Source organism: Petromyzon marinus, unplaced genomic scaffold, assembly GCF_048934315.1.
Source record: "Petromyzon marinus isolate PM22_M1 ecotype Great Lakes invasive population unplaced genomic scaffold, UKy_Petmar_22M1.pri1.0 PM_G_Scaffold_26, whole genome shotgun sequence".
NCBI classification, from domain to species: Eukaryota; Metazoa; Chordata; class Hyperoartia; order Petromyzontiformes; family Petromyzontidae; genus Petromyzon; species Petromyzon marinus.
This window is the reverse complement of record NW_027422828.1, coordinates 1,834,443-1,852,418: the sequence shown is the minus strand read 5'-3', so window position 1 is coordinate 1,852,418 and position 17,976 is coordinate 1,834,443. Positions and strand designations below refer to the sequence as shown.

At 48.4% G+C, this 17,976-nt stretch overlaps 1 protein-coding gene across 1 annotated transcript; it reads left to right on the top strand.

Annotated features, from left to right (window-relative positions):
- Positions 1-7,229: 7,229 nt before the first annotated feature.
- Positions 7,230-10,220, top strand: LOC142913460 (uncharacterized). The gene has a single exon (XM_076060998.1). The coding sequence runs from the start codon at positions 7,248-7,250 to the stop codon at positions 8,766-8,768; it is 1,521 nt and encodes a 506-aa protein (XP_075917113.1). The 5' UTR covers positions 7,230-7,247; the 3' UTR covers positions 8,769-10,220.
- Positions 10,221-17,976: the final 7,756 nt, after the last annotated feature.

Here is a 17,976-nt window from a genome sequence, read left to right as displayed (position 1 = left end):
TGGTCAATGTGTACTGACCATACTTCACCACGCTGGTCAATGTGACCTGACCATACTTCACCACGCTGGTCAATGTGTACTGACCATACTTCACCACTCTGGTCAATGTGTACTGACCATACTTCACCACGCTGGTCAATGCCACCTGACCATACTTCACCACGCTGGTCAATGTGGACTGACCATACTTCACCACTCTGGTCAATGTGTACTGACCATACTTCACCACCCTGGTCAATGTGTACTGACCATACTTCACCACGCTGGTCAATGTGGACTGACCATACTTCACCACCCTGGTCAATGTGGACTGACCATACTTTACCACGCTGGTCAATGTGGACTGACCATACTTCACCACGCTGGTCAATGTGTACTGACCATACTTCACCACGCTGGTCAATGTATACTGACCATACTTCACCACGCTGGTCAATGTGTACTGACCATACTTCACCACCCTGGTCAATGTGGACTGACCATACTTCACCACGCTGGTCAATGTGGACTGACCATACTTCACCACCCTGGTCAATGTGGACTGACCATACTTCACCACGCTGGTCAATGTGTACTGACCATACTTCACCACGCTGGTCAATGTGTACTGACCATACTTCACCACCCTGGTCAATGTGTACTGACCATACTTCACCACGCTGGTCAATGTGGACTGACCATACTTCACCACGCTGGTCAATGTGTACTGACCATACTTCACCACGCTGGTCAATGTGTACTGACCATACTTCACCACGCTGGTCAATGCGACCTGACCATACTTCACCACTCTGGTTAATGTGGACTGACCATACTTCACCACGCTGGTCAATGTTTACTGACCACACTTCACCACGCTGGTCAATGTGTACTGACCATACTTCACCACGCTGGTCAATGTGTACTGACCATACTTCACCACGCTGGTCAATGTGTACTGACCATACTTCACCACCCTGGTCAATGTGACCTGACCATACTTCACCACGCTGGTCAATGTGTACTGACCCTACTTCACCACGCTGGTCAATGTGACCTGACCATACTTCACCACCCTGGTCAATGTGTACTGACCATACTTCACCACGCTGGTCAATGTGTACTGACCATACTTCACCACCCTGGTCAATGTGTACTGACCATACTTCACACCGCTGGTCAATGTGGACTGACCATACTTCACCACCCTGGTCAATGTGGACTGACCATACTTCACCACCCTGGTCAATGTGGACTGACCATACTTCACCAATCTGGTCAATGCGACCTGACCATACTTCACCACGCTGGTCAATGTGTACTGACCATACTTCACCACTCTGGTCAATGTGGACTGACCATACTTCACCACGCTGGTCAATGTGTACTGACCATACTTCACCACGCTGGTCAATGTGTACTGACCATACTTCACCACCCTGGTCGATGTGTACTGACCATACTTCACCACTCTGGTCAATGTGACCTGACCATACTTCACCACCCTGGTCAATGTGACCTGACCATACTTCACCACTCTGGTTAATGTGTACTGACCATACTTCACCACCCTGGTCAATGTGACCTGACCATACTTCACCACGCTGGTCAATGTGACCTGACCATACTTCACCACGCTGGTCAATGTGAACTGACCATACTTCACCACGCTGGTCAATGTGTACTGACCATACTTCACCACGCTGGTCAATGCGACCTGACCATACTTCACCACGCTGGTCAATGTGGACTGACCATACTTCACCACGCTGGTCAATGTGTACTGACCATACTTCACCACCCTGGTCAATGTGTACTGACCATACTTCACCACGCTGGTCAATGCGGACTGACCATACTTCACCACGCTGGTCAATGTGTACTGACCATACTTCACCACGCTGGTCAATGTGTACTGACCATACTTCACCACGCTGGTCAATGTGACCTGACCATACTTCACCACCCTGGTCAATGTGGACTGACCATACTTCACCACTCTGGTCAATGTGTACTGACCATACTTCACCACCCTGGTCAATGTGGACTGACCATACTTCACCACTCTGGTCAATGTGTACTGACCATACTTCACCACGCTGGTCAATGCGTGCTAACCATTGTGCCACCGCTCCCCCCGTCGCCCGAAACGTGCTCAACCTGCGCAAATATTAAACGCCGTGTATATTACGATTATAAAATAAACATTAGGCGAGTAATTTAAGAGTTGTGTTTAATTAAAAGTTTACCTCATGCGAGCCCCCAGCGCAGCCGTTTCCACTTTTCCCGCCAAAAACAAACCGTCACCAAAACCAACACCGCAAACTCTTCACGTTCCCACTTGGACGGCTAACTTCAGCTTAATTATTAATTATCTATCACTCGTGACTCTCTCTACACACACACACACACGCGTGTACATTTACACGATGAGGAGATTATTTACTTTGTTAACAAAACAACCTCGCCTGGTATACAGGAGGTCGTGGGTTCGATCATGTCCCTGAGAGATGTTAACTACCTCGCCTGGTCTACAGGAGGTCGTGGGTTCGATCATGTCCCTGAGAGATGTTAACTACCTCGCCTGGTATACAGGAGGTCGTGGGTTCAATCATGTCCCTGAGAGATGTTAACTACCTCGCCTGGTATACAGGAGGGCGTGGGTTAGATCATGTCCCTGAGAGATGTTAACTACCTCGCCTGGTCTACAGGAGGTCGTGGGTTCGATCATGTCCCTGAGAGATGTTAACTACCTCGCCTGGTGTACAGGAGGTCGTGGGTTAGATCATGTCCCTGAGAGATGTTAACTACCTCGCCTGGTCTACAGGAGGTCGTGGGTTAGATCATGTCCCTGAGAGATGTTAACTACCTCGCCTGGTATACAGGAGGGCGTGGGTTAGATCATGTCCCTGAGAGATGTCAGTGTGTGTGAGTGTGAGGTTGTCAGTGTGTGTGTGTTAGATTGTCAGTGTGTGTGTGTGAGTGTGAGATTGTCAGTGTGTGTGAGGTTGTCAGCCTGTGTGTGTGTGAGATTGTCAGTGTGGGTGAGTGTGAGATTGTCAGTGTGTGTGTGTGAGATTTTCAGTGTGTGTGTGTGAGTGTGAGATTTTCAGTGTGTGTGTGTGAGTGTGAGATTGTCAGCCTGTGTGAGAGTGAGATTGTCAGCCTGTGTGAGTGTGAGATTGTCAGCCTGTGTGTGTGAGATTGTCAGTGTGTGTGTGTGAGATTGTCAGCCTGTGTGAGTGTGAGATTGTCAGTGTGTGTGTGAGATTGTCAGTGTGTGAGTGTGAGATTGTCAGCCTGTGTGAGTGTGAGATTGTCAGCCTGTGTGAGTGTGAGATTGTCAATGTGTGTGTGTGTGAGATTGTCAGTGTGTGTGTGCGAGTGTGAGGTTGTCAGCCTGTGTGAGTGTGAGATTGTCAGTGTGTGTGTGTGTGAGGTTGTCAGTGTGTGTGAGTGTGAGGTTGTCAGTGTGTGTGTGTGAGTGTGAGATTGTCAGTGTGTGTGAGGTTGTCAGTGTGTGAGTGAGTGTGAGGTTGTCAGTGTGTAAGTGTGAGGTTGTCAGTGTGTGTGAGTGTGAGGTTGTCAGTGTGTGTGTGAGTGTGAGGTTGTCACAGTGTGTGTGAGAGTGAGGTTGTCAGTGTGTGTGTGTGAGTGTGAGATTGTCAGTGTGTGTGTGAGGTTGTCAGTGTGTCAGTGTGAGGTTGTCAGTGTGTGAGTGTGAGGTTGTCAGTGTGTGAGTGTGAGGTTGTCAGTGTGTGTGAGGTTGTCAGTGTGTGTGAGTGTGAGATTGTCAGTGTGTGAGTGTGAGGTTGTCAGTGTGTGTGAGTGTGAGGTTGTCAGTGTGTGTGAGGTTGTCAGTGTGTGTGTGAGGTTGTCAGTGTGTGTGAGTGTGAGGTTGTCAGTGTGTGAGTGTGAGGTTGTCACAGTGTGTGTGAGTGTGAGGTTGTCAGTGTGTGTGAGTGTGAGGTTGTCAGTGTGTGTGTGAGGTTGTCAGTGTGTGTGTGAGTGTGAGGTTGTCAGTGTGTGAGTGTGAGGTTGTCAGTGTGTGTGTGTGTGAGGTTGTCAGTGTGTGAGTGTGAGGTTGTCAGTGTGTGTGAGTGTGAGGTTGTCAGTGTGTGAGTGTGAGGTTGTCAGTGTGTGTGTGTGTGAGGTTGTCAGTGTGTGAGTGTGAGGTTGTCAGTGTGTGTGAGTGTGAGGTTGTCAGTGTGTGTGTGTGAGGTTGTCAGTGTGTGTGAGTGTGAGGTTGTCAGTGTGTGTGAGTTTGTCACAGTGTGTGAGTGTGAGGTTGTCAGTGTGTGTGAGTGTGAGGTTGTCAGTGTGTGTGAGTGTGAGGTTGTCAGTGTGTGTGAGTGTGAGGTTGTCACAGTGTGTGTGTGAGGTTGTCACAGTGTGTGTGAGTGTGAGGTTGTCACAGTGTGTGTATGAGTGTGAGGTTGTCACAGTGTGTGTGAGTGTGAGGTTGTCACTGACCCTGGTGAATCTTCGTCGTTGTCAAGGCCGCAGGCTTCACCTCCCTCACGACTCTCAAAATGGCGGCGAGCGAGGAGGGGGAGGAGCCAGAAAACTCTGCGTCACGTGGGAGGGGAGAAACTGAAACCTGATTGGCTCCAAGGCGGAGAGATTTTTATTTTTTTTACGGGAAAACTTTATTCTTTTTAACCGTACGACGGATTTACAAAACTCACCATCAACAATAAACACTCGCGTTGGTATTAGCGCGGTCTGATTAAAATTTTTTTAAAAAGTTATTGGTTATGGAAATATTTATAAAACGCGGTAATATCAGAAATCTCATCTGAGTTCCAAAAAAATTACCCAAATGATATTCCGTATTCTTAGCTCTTTCGGTAAAGTCACGTTGAAGGGAACCAATAAAATAATAAAATATATATGAAACAATAAAAATTCTCACGACGTTTTGACCATAACACAAACGGTCGTCATCAGGTGTGTCGGTTTGCATAAATTTATTTATTTTTAAACGGTGTATTTATGTATTTTTAAACGTTAGCACCACGCGCAGCGATTTGGCAGTTTATTTAGAAGGACTAGTCCATCTATGTTTTGAAAAGAGGAGGGGGAAGACGAAAAATTAATGTATGCTGTCTGAAAGCCACTGTAAGCGTGAATAATCAATTAAGACCTGAAATGGTTTATCAAATCGTTCCAATGATTGCTAAGCCAGAATCCATCTTCTCGGTTGAAATTGTCTCTGTGCTTGTATATGTGGATAGCCTCATGAACGAATCTCTCATGGTAGCCAGATGGCTTACAAAGAACCTCTGTCTTGGAAAAGTCAATGTCACGTGAGCCTTGCTAGTGACGTCATGTCACCAAGGTATTCACCCCACCCCCGTCCAGCGCGCCCTTGAGAGTGACGTCACCTCTGCTTGGTCACTGCCGATATCTGTTCCGGTACAATCCTTATTTGGGCAAAGCTACGCCCAGTGACTGGTGGCTCATTAACATAATGAGTTCGTGAAAGCCGTCGCGAGTTTATTGGGACGGGTTCAGCACCCACGCCCCCATCCCTCGACATATGGCCCGGGCTCATTAACATAATTTTATTCAGTTACGGAGCCGCTCGTGGTAGGGGAGTGTCTTGTACCCCGGACGTGACGTCATGTTACCTGCTGCTGTCGTGTGACGTCACGAGGTAACAGGAAGCGATCGCTTCGCTCTTGCACTGAAATCCGAGGTGAGAAATTATCGTGTTGGTGGTGGTGGTTGTTGTGGTGGTGGTTGTGGTGGTGGTGGTTGTTGTTGTTTACCAAGGTAGAGCCCCTCTCTCTTTCGTAGGGATGTCAGTTGAGTAGCAGCGAGCATGGGAATCGATGTCCAGGTTGGAACTTTACAACGCGGGGCCTAGCCACGCAGGCCTTGCCTCCTGCCCTCGCCTGATTGCGTTCACTTTAATTATCTCGCTTAAGTTTAATTTGTCTTCACCCGGCTCGCCACTTTGTAACTTTGTTTTATTGTAAATATTCACGCAGTTTTTATTTATTTTCACCAGGCCAAGCCCGCTTGAGCTGCTATACCGCTCTTGTTATCAGAAGCGACCTGCCCACAACAACACAAGGTGAGGCTTTGTCAACGTATGTGAATGTTTTGACTTAAAACTTTGGTGACTGCAGGAATTAATATTCTTGGTTCTTTCGGTAAAGTCACGTAGATAGAAAATAAAATAATAAAAATAAATGAAAAATACAATTTTTAAAATAAAGTAATAAACCCACGACGTTTCGATCGCAACACAAGTGGTCTTTATCTTATTGAATTTAATCTGTTATTTTTATTTTCTATCTACGTGACTTTACTGAAAGAACCAACAATACGTGCGTCAATGTCTATCGGTCAAAGATGCTAAGCGCGTGCCGCTGTTGACTCTGAATGTGTGGAGGGGAACACCTTCACCACGGGGAGAGAGAGACAGAGACACGGATAGCCTCGGCTATGTTGATTGATCCTCGATGCATTACTTGGTGGAGTGAGGAAGAATTAATGCTGAGCAGATGAAGGTGGCCAGGCATGGTTCTGGTCACACCACCACCTGTTTACTCATGGCAGTGTGTGACAGTGTCAAGTTTGTGTTTGCAGTAAAGTCTATTAACTCTATTGCACACGGAGGTTATATCAAAACAATAGTTTATTTTTGTTTTCCTAAGGAACTCTTTATAAGAATGGAAACAGGAGGTGAACACAGCACACACATTCAGCTGAAGTCGGAACTGTTCATCCGCAGCATTCAAGGACATCTGAGCCTGGATTCACACCTCTAAGTTCCGATTGAACGTTAATTTATGCATTTCTGCATAACACAAATTGTATTGTTTTCAACACCCTTTGCTATGTCAGCTGAATTTAGCTTTCATAAATATTCCTTTTGTAGTCAGACAGCTGAAATTGTGTGCTTAGAGTTTTGAGTTAACATTCATCTTGAAGATATGAAGGCTTCCAGGCATATTAATGAGTTAACATTCATCTTGAAGATATGAAGGCTTCCAGGCATATTAATGACATTTTCCCTCTCATTGTGTGCCATAACAGCCCGTGGAGAGAAACCCTTCAGGTGCACTCTGTGCTGGAAGGCATTTGCAGATTCATCAAATCTGATTCATTTGGAAAACTTTTTCACTACATCATGAATATATTAATAAGTATAGACGTGTAAGTCACGTGTGTATTCCTCTGTGCCTGACGTGTAGATGGTGTGGATATTATTTTTTTATGTCTGCAGCTGACGCTTCCTCTGCAGAATTGGTCTGATGGAGCAAAGGCACTCAGCGCAGCTCGGTACGACAAGTCAACAATGCGACCAGCGTGCATACAGCACGGACCGGACTGGAAATTTGACACGGCACCAGAGAACTCACACAGGAGAGAAACTCTTCAAGTGCACTGTGTGTAACAAGGCATTTGCATGGCCATCAGTTTTTCAGAACCACCAGAGAACACACACAGGAGAGAAACCCTTCAGGTGCAGTGTTTGTGGGAAGGCATTTTTATGGTCATCTGCTCTTAAAACACACCAGAGAACACACACGGGAGAGAAACCCTTCAAGTGCAGTGTGTGTGGGAAGGGATTTCCAAATTTATCTAATCTTCAAAGACACCAGAGAACACACACGGGAGAGAAACCCTTCAAGTGCACTGTGTGTGGGAAGGCATTTTCATGGTCATTTGCTCTTAAAACACACCAGAGAACACACATGGGAGAGAAACCCTTCAGGTGCAGTGTGTGTGGGAAGGCATTTTCATGGTCATCTGCTCTTAAAACACACCAGAGAACACACACAGGAGAGAAACCCTTCAGGTGCAGTGTGTGTGGGAAGACATTTTCAGATTTATCTACTCTTAAAACACACCAGAGAACACACACGGGAGAGAAACCCTTCAGGTGCAGTGTGTGTGGGAAGACATTTTCAAATTTATCTACTCTTAAAAAACACCAGAGAACACACACCGGAGAGAAACCCTTCAAGTGCACTGTGTGTGGGAAGGCATTTTCAGATTCATCTAATCTTCAAGGACACCAGAAAACACACACAGGAGAGAAACCCTTCAAGTGCAGCGTTTGTGGGAAGGCATTTTCACGGTCATCTGCTCTTAAAACACACCAGAGAACACACACGGGAGAGAAACCCTGCAGGTGCACTGTGTGTGGGAAGACATTTTCAGATTCATCTGCTCTTAAAACACACCAGAGTACACACACGGGAGAGAAACCCTTCAAGTGCAGTGTGTGCGGGAAGGCATTTGCACATTCATCAAATCTTCAAGTACACCAGAGAACACACACGGGAGAGAAACCCTTCAAGTGCAGTGTGTGTGGGAAGACATTTGCACATTCATCAAATCTTCAAGTACACCAGAGAACACAGAAGCATCAGAAGATCCACAAGGAGTGCAGTCTGAAATCAGCGTGTGAAAGTCAAAGTGCCGCAATGAGCCCATCCCTCATGAAACACGAACCAGAAGAAAATCCCAGCTTGGACACTATTAAAGGTATCGAGGTGAAATGTGAAGAGGTGATGGTGAAATGTGAAGAAGTGATGGTGAAGAGGGAAGAAGCGATGGTGAAGAGCGAAGAAGTGAAGGTAAAATGTGAAGATGAAGATTCAACTCCAAAATGGGACCTTCACATCGATGGAGGCAACGTGAAGCAGGAGGAGAATTCTGACTGTGAGGCAGAGCGAGGCAACTCCCAGCAGTTTATGGAAGTGGAGGTGTGGGTGGACTTCCTCCGAGACAATACAAAGTCAAGTGGAGACCCGGTAGATGTGTAAGCTTGAGATGATGTCGCTCCAATAGATGCACCTTTGTCAAAGGCCTTCAATGACAAGAATGTGAAGTTGGACACTCAGTTGCTAGGTTCAACCTGCAGAGTAAGGGCGGCCAGTCTTTGTGGACCTGTGGGTTGGGTAGATCTTTAACCAGGAGCGAGAGACAATGAGCTCCCAAGCATTCACTATGTTATAATAATTGCATTTACACAGTGCTTGCTTAATCGCCTCAGCAACTCGGAGTTTTGTGTCGTACCTCGTCTGAAACACTCGAAGAGCATCCCCAAGTAGCAGCTGCCCTTGTGTGGCACAAGGTGGTGGCCCTGCACCAGCCTGCATGTGGACAAGAGCCTGTCAGTAGGGGGCGATGATTGATGCGTCATCTCAGTTGTGTAGTTTGTAGACAATCTTGATTCGAAGCTTTCGTGACTGCAGGAATCCACACTATTGAGTTATTTCGGTAAAGTCACCACGTGGGTAGAAACATAACAGATCACGGCGTTTAGATCACAACACAAGCAATCGTCATCAGGTGGGACACCCACAGCAAGAGAAACTGCTGAAGTAGTAGGCGCCTACTCCAGCAGTTTCTTCTTCTTGCTGCTGTGCTTGTCCCACCTGATGACGATTGCTTGTGTTGCCATCGAAGTGCCATGATCTATTATTTGTAGCGTAATGTTTAGAATTTGCTACATTTTGACCCAGGCGCCAGCATGCAACGGCCTACTCGTTTTGAATGACGCAACAATAGTACGTTGTACATATACTGTTAAGCAGATGGTGCATATTTGTAAAATAACTTCTTGTTAATACGATGTAACGTGATGCAGTCAATTTCGCTGCAGTAATTCAATGTTGTGCGCGTGCATGTAACATTTTGTCTGAGGGTCAAACATTGATTAAGTGATGTTAGGACAAAGTGTGTGTGTGTGTTTTGGAAGTAACCTGTACAGAGAACTCAGGTGAGACCCGTTGTTCTTGTGATGCAGGTCAAAGGGTACTTTTGTGTTTCACGATGCGTCTGCCTCTGGAGCAACTCATTGTCTTTGAAATAGGGAGCACGCTCGGATCATTCATCAGTTACAAGGCATTTCACTTGCAAGTTACACGTATAGGAGGAGGTACATTCTCTACAACACGAATTGTAGTTTTGTCTTACGTGTTGACGTAGATTTTGTCTAACTAGGACTAGAAATGCCCTTTGCTGATTCACGTCTGGATGTTCGTACCTATCGCTTGAAGCAAGCCCCACTGCTGTTGTTGAGACGCTGTGCACCAATAAGGGTCCAACACATTGACGGCCTTCAGGCCAGGAAAGTCACAACATTTGCACACGAAGGACGCATTCACGCAAGTACCCCATGCTCCGTTTTGAAGTTTTAAAATGAAACATCTTTGAATTGTGTTGTGTTTTGAATTAGATGATTTTATTTCTTCATTAAAAGCTTGTATCAATTTACATCTGGAAGACTTCATTGAAAAGGACATTTCGTGTGAATTTTCTCTCGTCATTAAGTAGATGGCCTTGCCGGGGGTTCGGTTCAATGCGGACACAAACAGTGTACACAGACACAGTGTACACACACACATAGTGTACACACACAGTGTACACACAGTGTACACACACAGTGTACACACACAGTGTAGACACTGTATACACACTGTACACACAGTGTACACACACAGTGTACATACACAGTGTACACACACACAGTGTAGACACACAGTGTAGACACAGTGTACACACACAATGTACACACAGTGTACACACACAGTGTACACACTGTACACAGTGTACACACTGTACACAGTGTACACACTGTACACACACAGTATACACACAGTACACACACAGTGTACACACACACAGTGTACACACACACAATGTACACACACAGTGTGCACACACACAGTGTACACACACAGTTTACACACACAGTGTACACACACAGTGTACACACTGTATACACAGTGTACACACTGTACACACAGTATACACACAGTACACACACAGTGTACACACACAGTGTAGACACTGTATACACACTGTACACACAGTGTACACACACAGTGTACATACACAGTGTACACACACACAGTGTAGACACACAGTGTAGACACAGTGTACACACACAATGTACACACAGTGTACACACACAGTGTACACACTGTACACAGTGTACACACTGTACACAGTGTACACACTGTACACACACAGTATACACACAGTACACACACAGTGTACACACACACAGTGTACTCACACAGTTTACACACACAGTGTACACACACAGTGTACACACTGTATACACAGTGTACACACTGTACACACAGTATACACACAGTACACACACAGTGTACACACAGTTTACACACAGTGTACACATACAGTGTACACACACAGTGTACACACAGTGTACACACACACAGTGTATGCACAGTGTACACACACACAGTGTACACACACACTGTACACAGTGTACACACACAGTGTACACAGCACAGCGAACACAGCACAGCCAACACAACACAGCCAACACAGCACAGCCAACACAACACAGCAAACACAACACACACACACGTGCATTCATTCATTTGCACAACAGATCGGTGAAATAAATGTGTGGTCTTAATGCCCTACTGTGCAATTGAAATTAACCCTGAATATCAAAAGCCACATCTCCCGTGACCTAACCCAAATTGGACACCGCTCTTGATCCCCAGCAGAGGGCAGCAGTGACTGGGTAAGTTACCGCAGAGCGAAGCCCGTTTGAGGCTGCTGCGGCTGCTGCTGCTGTGGTTGTGATGAAGATGGTGATGGGATGCTGGTGGGTTGTGCGTTCAGTTACAGAGGCGACTATTCGTGGTGGCGTTAGCCACGCTGCACAGAGCGTGGAAGTGGCCGCAACACATTTGGATTTCCAGGACACTTTGCAGCAGACTAAACTGTGCTGATGAGCCCCAGTGACGACGGACACGACCCAGTAGTTACCCAGCTCAGCATCACTGCTGCTGCTGCTGCCCGTCCTGGTCATTGGTCGGTGTCACGTTTGCTCTCAGTTTCTTTTGACGGTCACCTAAGGCAGCAAGAAAGAGGGCAGGAATGCAGTTCTTCTGGGACTGCTGATACAGGGACTCTCCTACTTACGAATGAGTTAGATTACAGAGGTCTGTTTGTAAGTCGATGCGTTCCGAAGTCCAAAGTACACTAAACACGGGGAATGTCTTTAAAAGATGTATAATCTCCGGTAGACGTAGATGCCACCGGTTCTTCGTGTTCGGTAGATGCCACTGGTTCTTCATGTTCTGTAGATGTAGATGCCACTGGTTCTTCGTGTTCTGCAGGTGTAGATGCCACTGGTTCTTCATGTTCTGTAAATGTCACTGGTTCTTCGTATTCTGTAGATGTAGATGCCACTGGTTCTTCGTGTTCTCCAGATGTAGATGCCACTGGTTCTTCATGTTCTGTAAATGCCACTGGTTCTTCATGTTCTGTAGATGCCACTGGTGCTTCGTGTTCTGCACATGTAGATGCCACTGGTTCTTCATGTTCTGTAAATGTAGATGCCACTGGTTCTTCACGTTCTGCAGATGTAGATGCCACTGGTTCTTCATGTTCTGTAAATGTAGATGCCACTGGTTCTTCACGTTCTGTAGATGAGATGCTGCTGGTTCTTCACATTCTGCAGATGTAGATGCCACTGGTTCTTCACGTTTTGCAGATGTAGATGCCACTGGTTCTTCCTGTTCTGCAGATGTAGATGCCACTGGTTCTTCACGTTCTGCAGATGTAGATGCCACTGGTTCTTCATGTTCTGTAGATGTAGATGCCACTGGTTCTTCACGTTCTGCAGATGTAGATGCCACTGGTTCTTCACGTTCTACAGATGTAGATGCCACTGGTTCTTCATGTTCTGCAGGTGTTGATGCCACCACCGTCATCTATTGCGCGGCAGTTGAACCTACGACTCTCGGTCTGAACAGGCAACTGGACATACGGACAGGTTTGTTCGTATCTCTGAAACTTCGCAAGTCGAATGCTCGTCAGTAGAAGAGTCCCTGTAGTTTTTTCTGTGGAATGCGCAAAGGCTGAGTGCTTCTAACATGCTTCTGTGCGTCGTGTGAAACCATCGAGTCTTCATAATGCAAACCGCAAAAACCTCGTCGTGGAAATAAGTAGCAAAAGAGCCAAGCTGGCAATCTGCCTCCGCATATCTGCGCCTCCATATAAAAATAAAGCAGTTGTGTGTTTTTAACACATCCCATCAGCGACACGGCCTCCTGGGGACCGCGAAATCTCACGGGCGTCGGTTTAACCACCGGTAGGTTCAACATCTAGACCGGTTCCCACTGCCGTGGTCTCATCGACAGGGCCCGCTTGCGTTGAGCCGCCTTTGCGTGAACCGCTACTTCTGGACGGAGGACCGCCAGCGCCCAGGGGCCACCACGCGGAGAGAATTGTGTTGACGTTCGCGACATCGCGGGGGGGGAGGGAGGGGGGTGGCGAAGGAGCTCCGTTACCTGTGAGCGTTGTGGGATGGCACGGCCGTGCGAGGCGTCGCGCGGCGCCACGCGGCAGATCACCCCGGCCGGGGGTGCCGGCGGGGCGCGCCTGGTGCCTGCCTGGCTCACAGCGGCAGCAGCAGCAGTGCCAAGGGCTTTCACGCCGTGCCACAATAACACCCCACTGCTACCACCACCGCCGTCGTCATAACCACTACTACCATCACCACCATTGCCACCATCAATATTACAACCAGCACTACCACTACCAACACGACCGTCAATACCACTACTACCATTACCACCATTGCCACCATCAATATTACAACCACCACTACCAACACCACCACCATCATCAATACCACTACCATCACCACCAATGTCATAACCACCACTGCCACCGTAATCAATACCACCACTGTCATCACTGCCGCCAGCACGTGGAATAAGCCGCCCTACCTGCGGCACGCCTGCACGACTCGCAGCGCCTGGCTGGGGCTCACCGGACCGAGTCTCACCTGGAGGACTCGGGTCTACCCGCAGCGCACCCGTGCGGCGACTCGCACCTGGGCTGCCGACACTTGTGTGAGAGGCGCCCCGCAGATTGGCGTCCGACCGGGGCACGCCAGACCGCGCCTCCGCGTCGCCTCCGCTCCTCGCGCCCGCACGAGTCCCGGCGGCGTCTTCGCCGTCGCCTGCACCGCGACCCGCGAGCTCGCCGCCCGCCCGCCCGGCTTGCCAACCGGGCGAACGCGACTCCGGCTTCGGGCGGGGCGCCCGCCGCTCGCCCGCCGCCCACGCCGGCGTCGACACCGGCCGCACGCCCGTCGTGAACCTCCAACGAGCGTGGCCCTTCTGAGAGCCTGGCTGGCACTCAGCCACGCCTGGCTGGCACTCAGACACACCTGGCTGGTATTCACCCACACCTGGCTGATACACAGCCACACCTGGCTGGTACTTATCTACACCTGGCCGATACACAGACACACCTGGCTGATACACAGACACACCTGGCTGATACACAGACACACCTGGCTGATACACAGACACACCTGGCTGATACACAGACACACCTGGCCGATACTCAGCCATGCCTGGCCGATACACAGACACACCTGGCTGATACACAGGCACACCTGGCTGATACACAGGCACACCTGGCTGGTATTCACCCACACCTGGCTGGTACACAGACACACCTGGCTGATACACAGGGACACCTGGCTGTCACTCACCCACACCTGGCCGATACACAGGCACACCTGGCTGGTACACAGACACACCTGGCTGGTACACAGGCACACCTGGCTGGTACACAGACACACCTGGCTGATACACAGACACACCTGGCCAAGGCACATCTGGAGCTACGCGCAGGTAACCCTGCGATAGTGAGACTAGCCCGGTGCCGACACCACGTGACGCAGCGCCTGCGAGTGGCCACGTGGTGCTCGCGGCTGCGGCCTCTCCTCCTCCTCCTCCTGCTAAGGAGTTGGAGTTGGGAAGAGTCTCGCTGGCAGCGCTGCACTGCATGGCGGTCGTGACGCTGCTGCTGCTGCCTCTGTTGCCGATGATGATGCTGTCAGATAGCGACAAGGGCAGTGCTGATGATGCTGTCAGATAGCGACAAGGGCAGTGATGATGATGCTGCTGCTGCTGTTGAGGGCCGATGATGATGCTGCTGCTGATGATGATTGAACTGATGATGCCACTTAATGCTATCGCAGCTGATGATGATGATTGACAAACATGATTGTTATATTCTTTGGGTCTTTCTGTAAAGCCACGTAGATAAAAAATATATATAAAAATAATAACAATATATAGCGGGAGAGCTGCTGAGGCAGTAAACATAAATGTGATTCCTGCAGTCACGAAAGCTTTAAGTCATTAATATTATGGTCATCGCAAAAAATCCAAACGGCTCGGCATTGTACGAAATGCATAACGTAACCCAAGAGCTACAGTATTATTACTACTACCACTGCTTAACGCGGTGTTTGTTGTTGTTGTTGAAATTAAGAATGGTCACATTCTCCAGAAAGTGCGTCTATGAATCTGGAGACTACGGTAGAGAACGCACAGAGTTGGGGGTCTGCCACGCGTCCACACCCCACCCCCCACTCGGCTATTTGTAGCTCGAATAACAAACGTAAACGCGAGACAACAGACCGTCCTGCTGGCCTGGTGAAGCTTCACTTTGTGCCCCAACTCCTTACAACATCACCACCACCACCAATGTCGAGTCCAGTGAACGATCATTAACAAGCCCTCCACAGCGCCGGCGGTAGCCACCGCTCCACACACGCACCGAGTGAACAATTCACTATTCACTAGGCGCACTCCTCCTTCAGCCTGCCCGCCTTGATTCATCAATCAGTGGGATTGCGACACTAATTTGCATAATTGATTGGCCGATGCCTTGACGGCCACGTGACGCTGGGAAGCCACGCGCGTGGATGTCAATGATTGCCAATCGGGTTAATGAGTTAATTGCGATAGCACGTGACGTAGACGCGTGTTTACAATGCATTATTGGCACTTATCTATTATATTCATCACTCGCACGAGTGGGTGGAGGTTTATACATTGTGTCCGTGTGTGTGTGTCTGTGTGTGTGTCTGTGTGTGTTTCTGTGTGTGTCTGTGTGTGTGTCTGTGTGTGTGTGTCTGTGTGTGACTGTCTGTGTGTGTGTGTCTGTGTGTGTGTCTGTGTGTGTCTGTGTGTGTGACTGTGTGTGTGTCTGTGTGTGTGTCTGTGTGTGACTGTCTGTGTGTGTATGTCTGTGTGTGTCTGTGTGTGTGTGTCTGTGTGTGTGTCTGTGTCTGTGTGTGTGTCTCTGTGTGTGTCTGTGTGTCCGTGTGTCCGTGTGTGTCTGTGTGTGTGTATGCGTGTGTGCGTGTCTGTGTGTGTGTGTGTGTCTGTGTGTGTGTCTGTATGTGTGTCTGTGTGTGACTGTGTGTGTTTCTATGTGTGCGTGTCTGTGTGTGTCTGTGTGTGTGTCTGTGTGTCTGTGTGTGTGTCCGTGTGTGTGTCTGTGTGTGTCCATGTGTGTGTGTCTGTGTGTGTGTCTGTGTCTGTGTGTGTGTGTCTGTGTGTGTGTGGAAGCGTAACACATTGTAGTGTAGTGGTTAGCGCTACGCTGCGCTACGAACCCGGCGACCCGAGTTCGATTCCCGCTCACGGCCACCACCGGTGACGATTATTTTAACCGGTCCTGGGCCTCCCCTAGGTCGTCTCAGCCTCAAACGAGTAACTGCTGTGGTGTGTGAACATCCCCACTGGGGAGACAAAGGCGGCCGGGCGTTGTGGATCCAAGTCCTGGGCGAAGCCGGGTAGTACAGCTAGTATTTTATAATCAAGGCCATCTGTCACACTTATAACGTACTCGGTACATGCTGTCAGCTCCACTGAAACAAATTACGTAATTATCTTCATTATGAAAATCATGCAGGTCAATCACCGTGGCGTCAATTATTTTGAAAAATATTGCAGAGCATTAATGTAATGGACGATGCCCATTTATTAACGACGTTAACGAACCTATTTGTTATTGATGTTTTAGTTTTTCCCGGTCAGGAAATAAAACAAATTTAAACCAGCTACAACAATCACGGGGATATGACGGTATCTAGCAGATGGATCGTACGATCATCACGGATCGTACGATTGTCGTTGATACGGCGTAGTATCACCACGTCGCGAGGACCCTGTGTAGCGTCGGACATACACAGCACATGCTGCCCGGTGTCTACTTACCTGTGGTTGGGGGCACAGTCAAATTGGGGGTGCCACCCTGCGCTGGGGAGAGACAGGGAGCCGGGACGTTGAGGGGCCGGGTTCTCCCCCCACCGACCCCGGGTGAGGGGTTGGGGGATTTCTTCCAGAGCCATGATGATAAACAAAGGCAGGCCAAGCCCACTTTACCACGCCATTTGCTTAATCGGGACAGTTGCACGCACGCCTCTTAACTATGCTCAGATATATTATTGGTTCTTTCGGTAAAGTCACGTTGAAGGGAAACAATAAAATAATAGAATATATATAAAACAATAAAATTCTCACGACGTTTCGACCGCAACACAAGCAATCATCATCAGGTGTGAAAACCTGATGATGACTGCTCGTGTTGCGGTCGAAACGTCGTGAGAATTTATTGTTTTATATATTTGATTATTTGATTGTTTCCCTTCTACGTGGTGACTTTACCGAAAGAACCAAGAATATGAATCACTGCAGTCACGAAAGCTTCAAATCAAAATTCATGCTCAGATGTGTTTTTGGCATCTTTTTTTCCCCCCAAACGTTATTCCAGAAACGTGCGTTCCGTATGACGTCACGTGACGAAGTGTCCGTCTGGAACTCTCGCGAAGCGGAGCGGCGGCCTCCACCACCCCTCCCCCCTCCCCCCGCTCGCGAGGCGGATTTCGCAAGCGTTTCTGAGATTCCCTTCAAATGACCTTCGATTGACACACACACCCACCAGGAGGAGGGGGCACAACACTTCACGTCGATGCCCTGCGACGAGGCGAACAAACAGCATGTTGATTGGACGAGTCGAATTATGGTGAGAAAAAAAATATTTATTTGTGTAGAGCTGGAACTTGGCCCAAATTAAGTGAGAACTATTTTTAGCACGATGGTTAGCGTAGTCGTTGGTGATTTGGCCGACATCAAATGTACACATTTAAGGGTACGGTTTAAACAT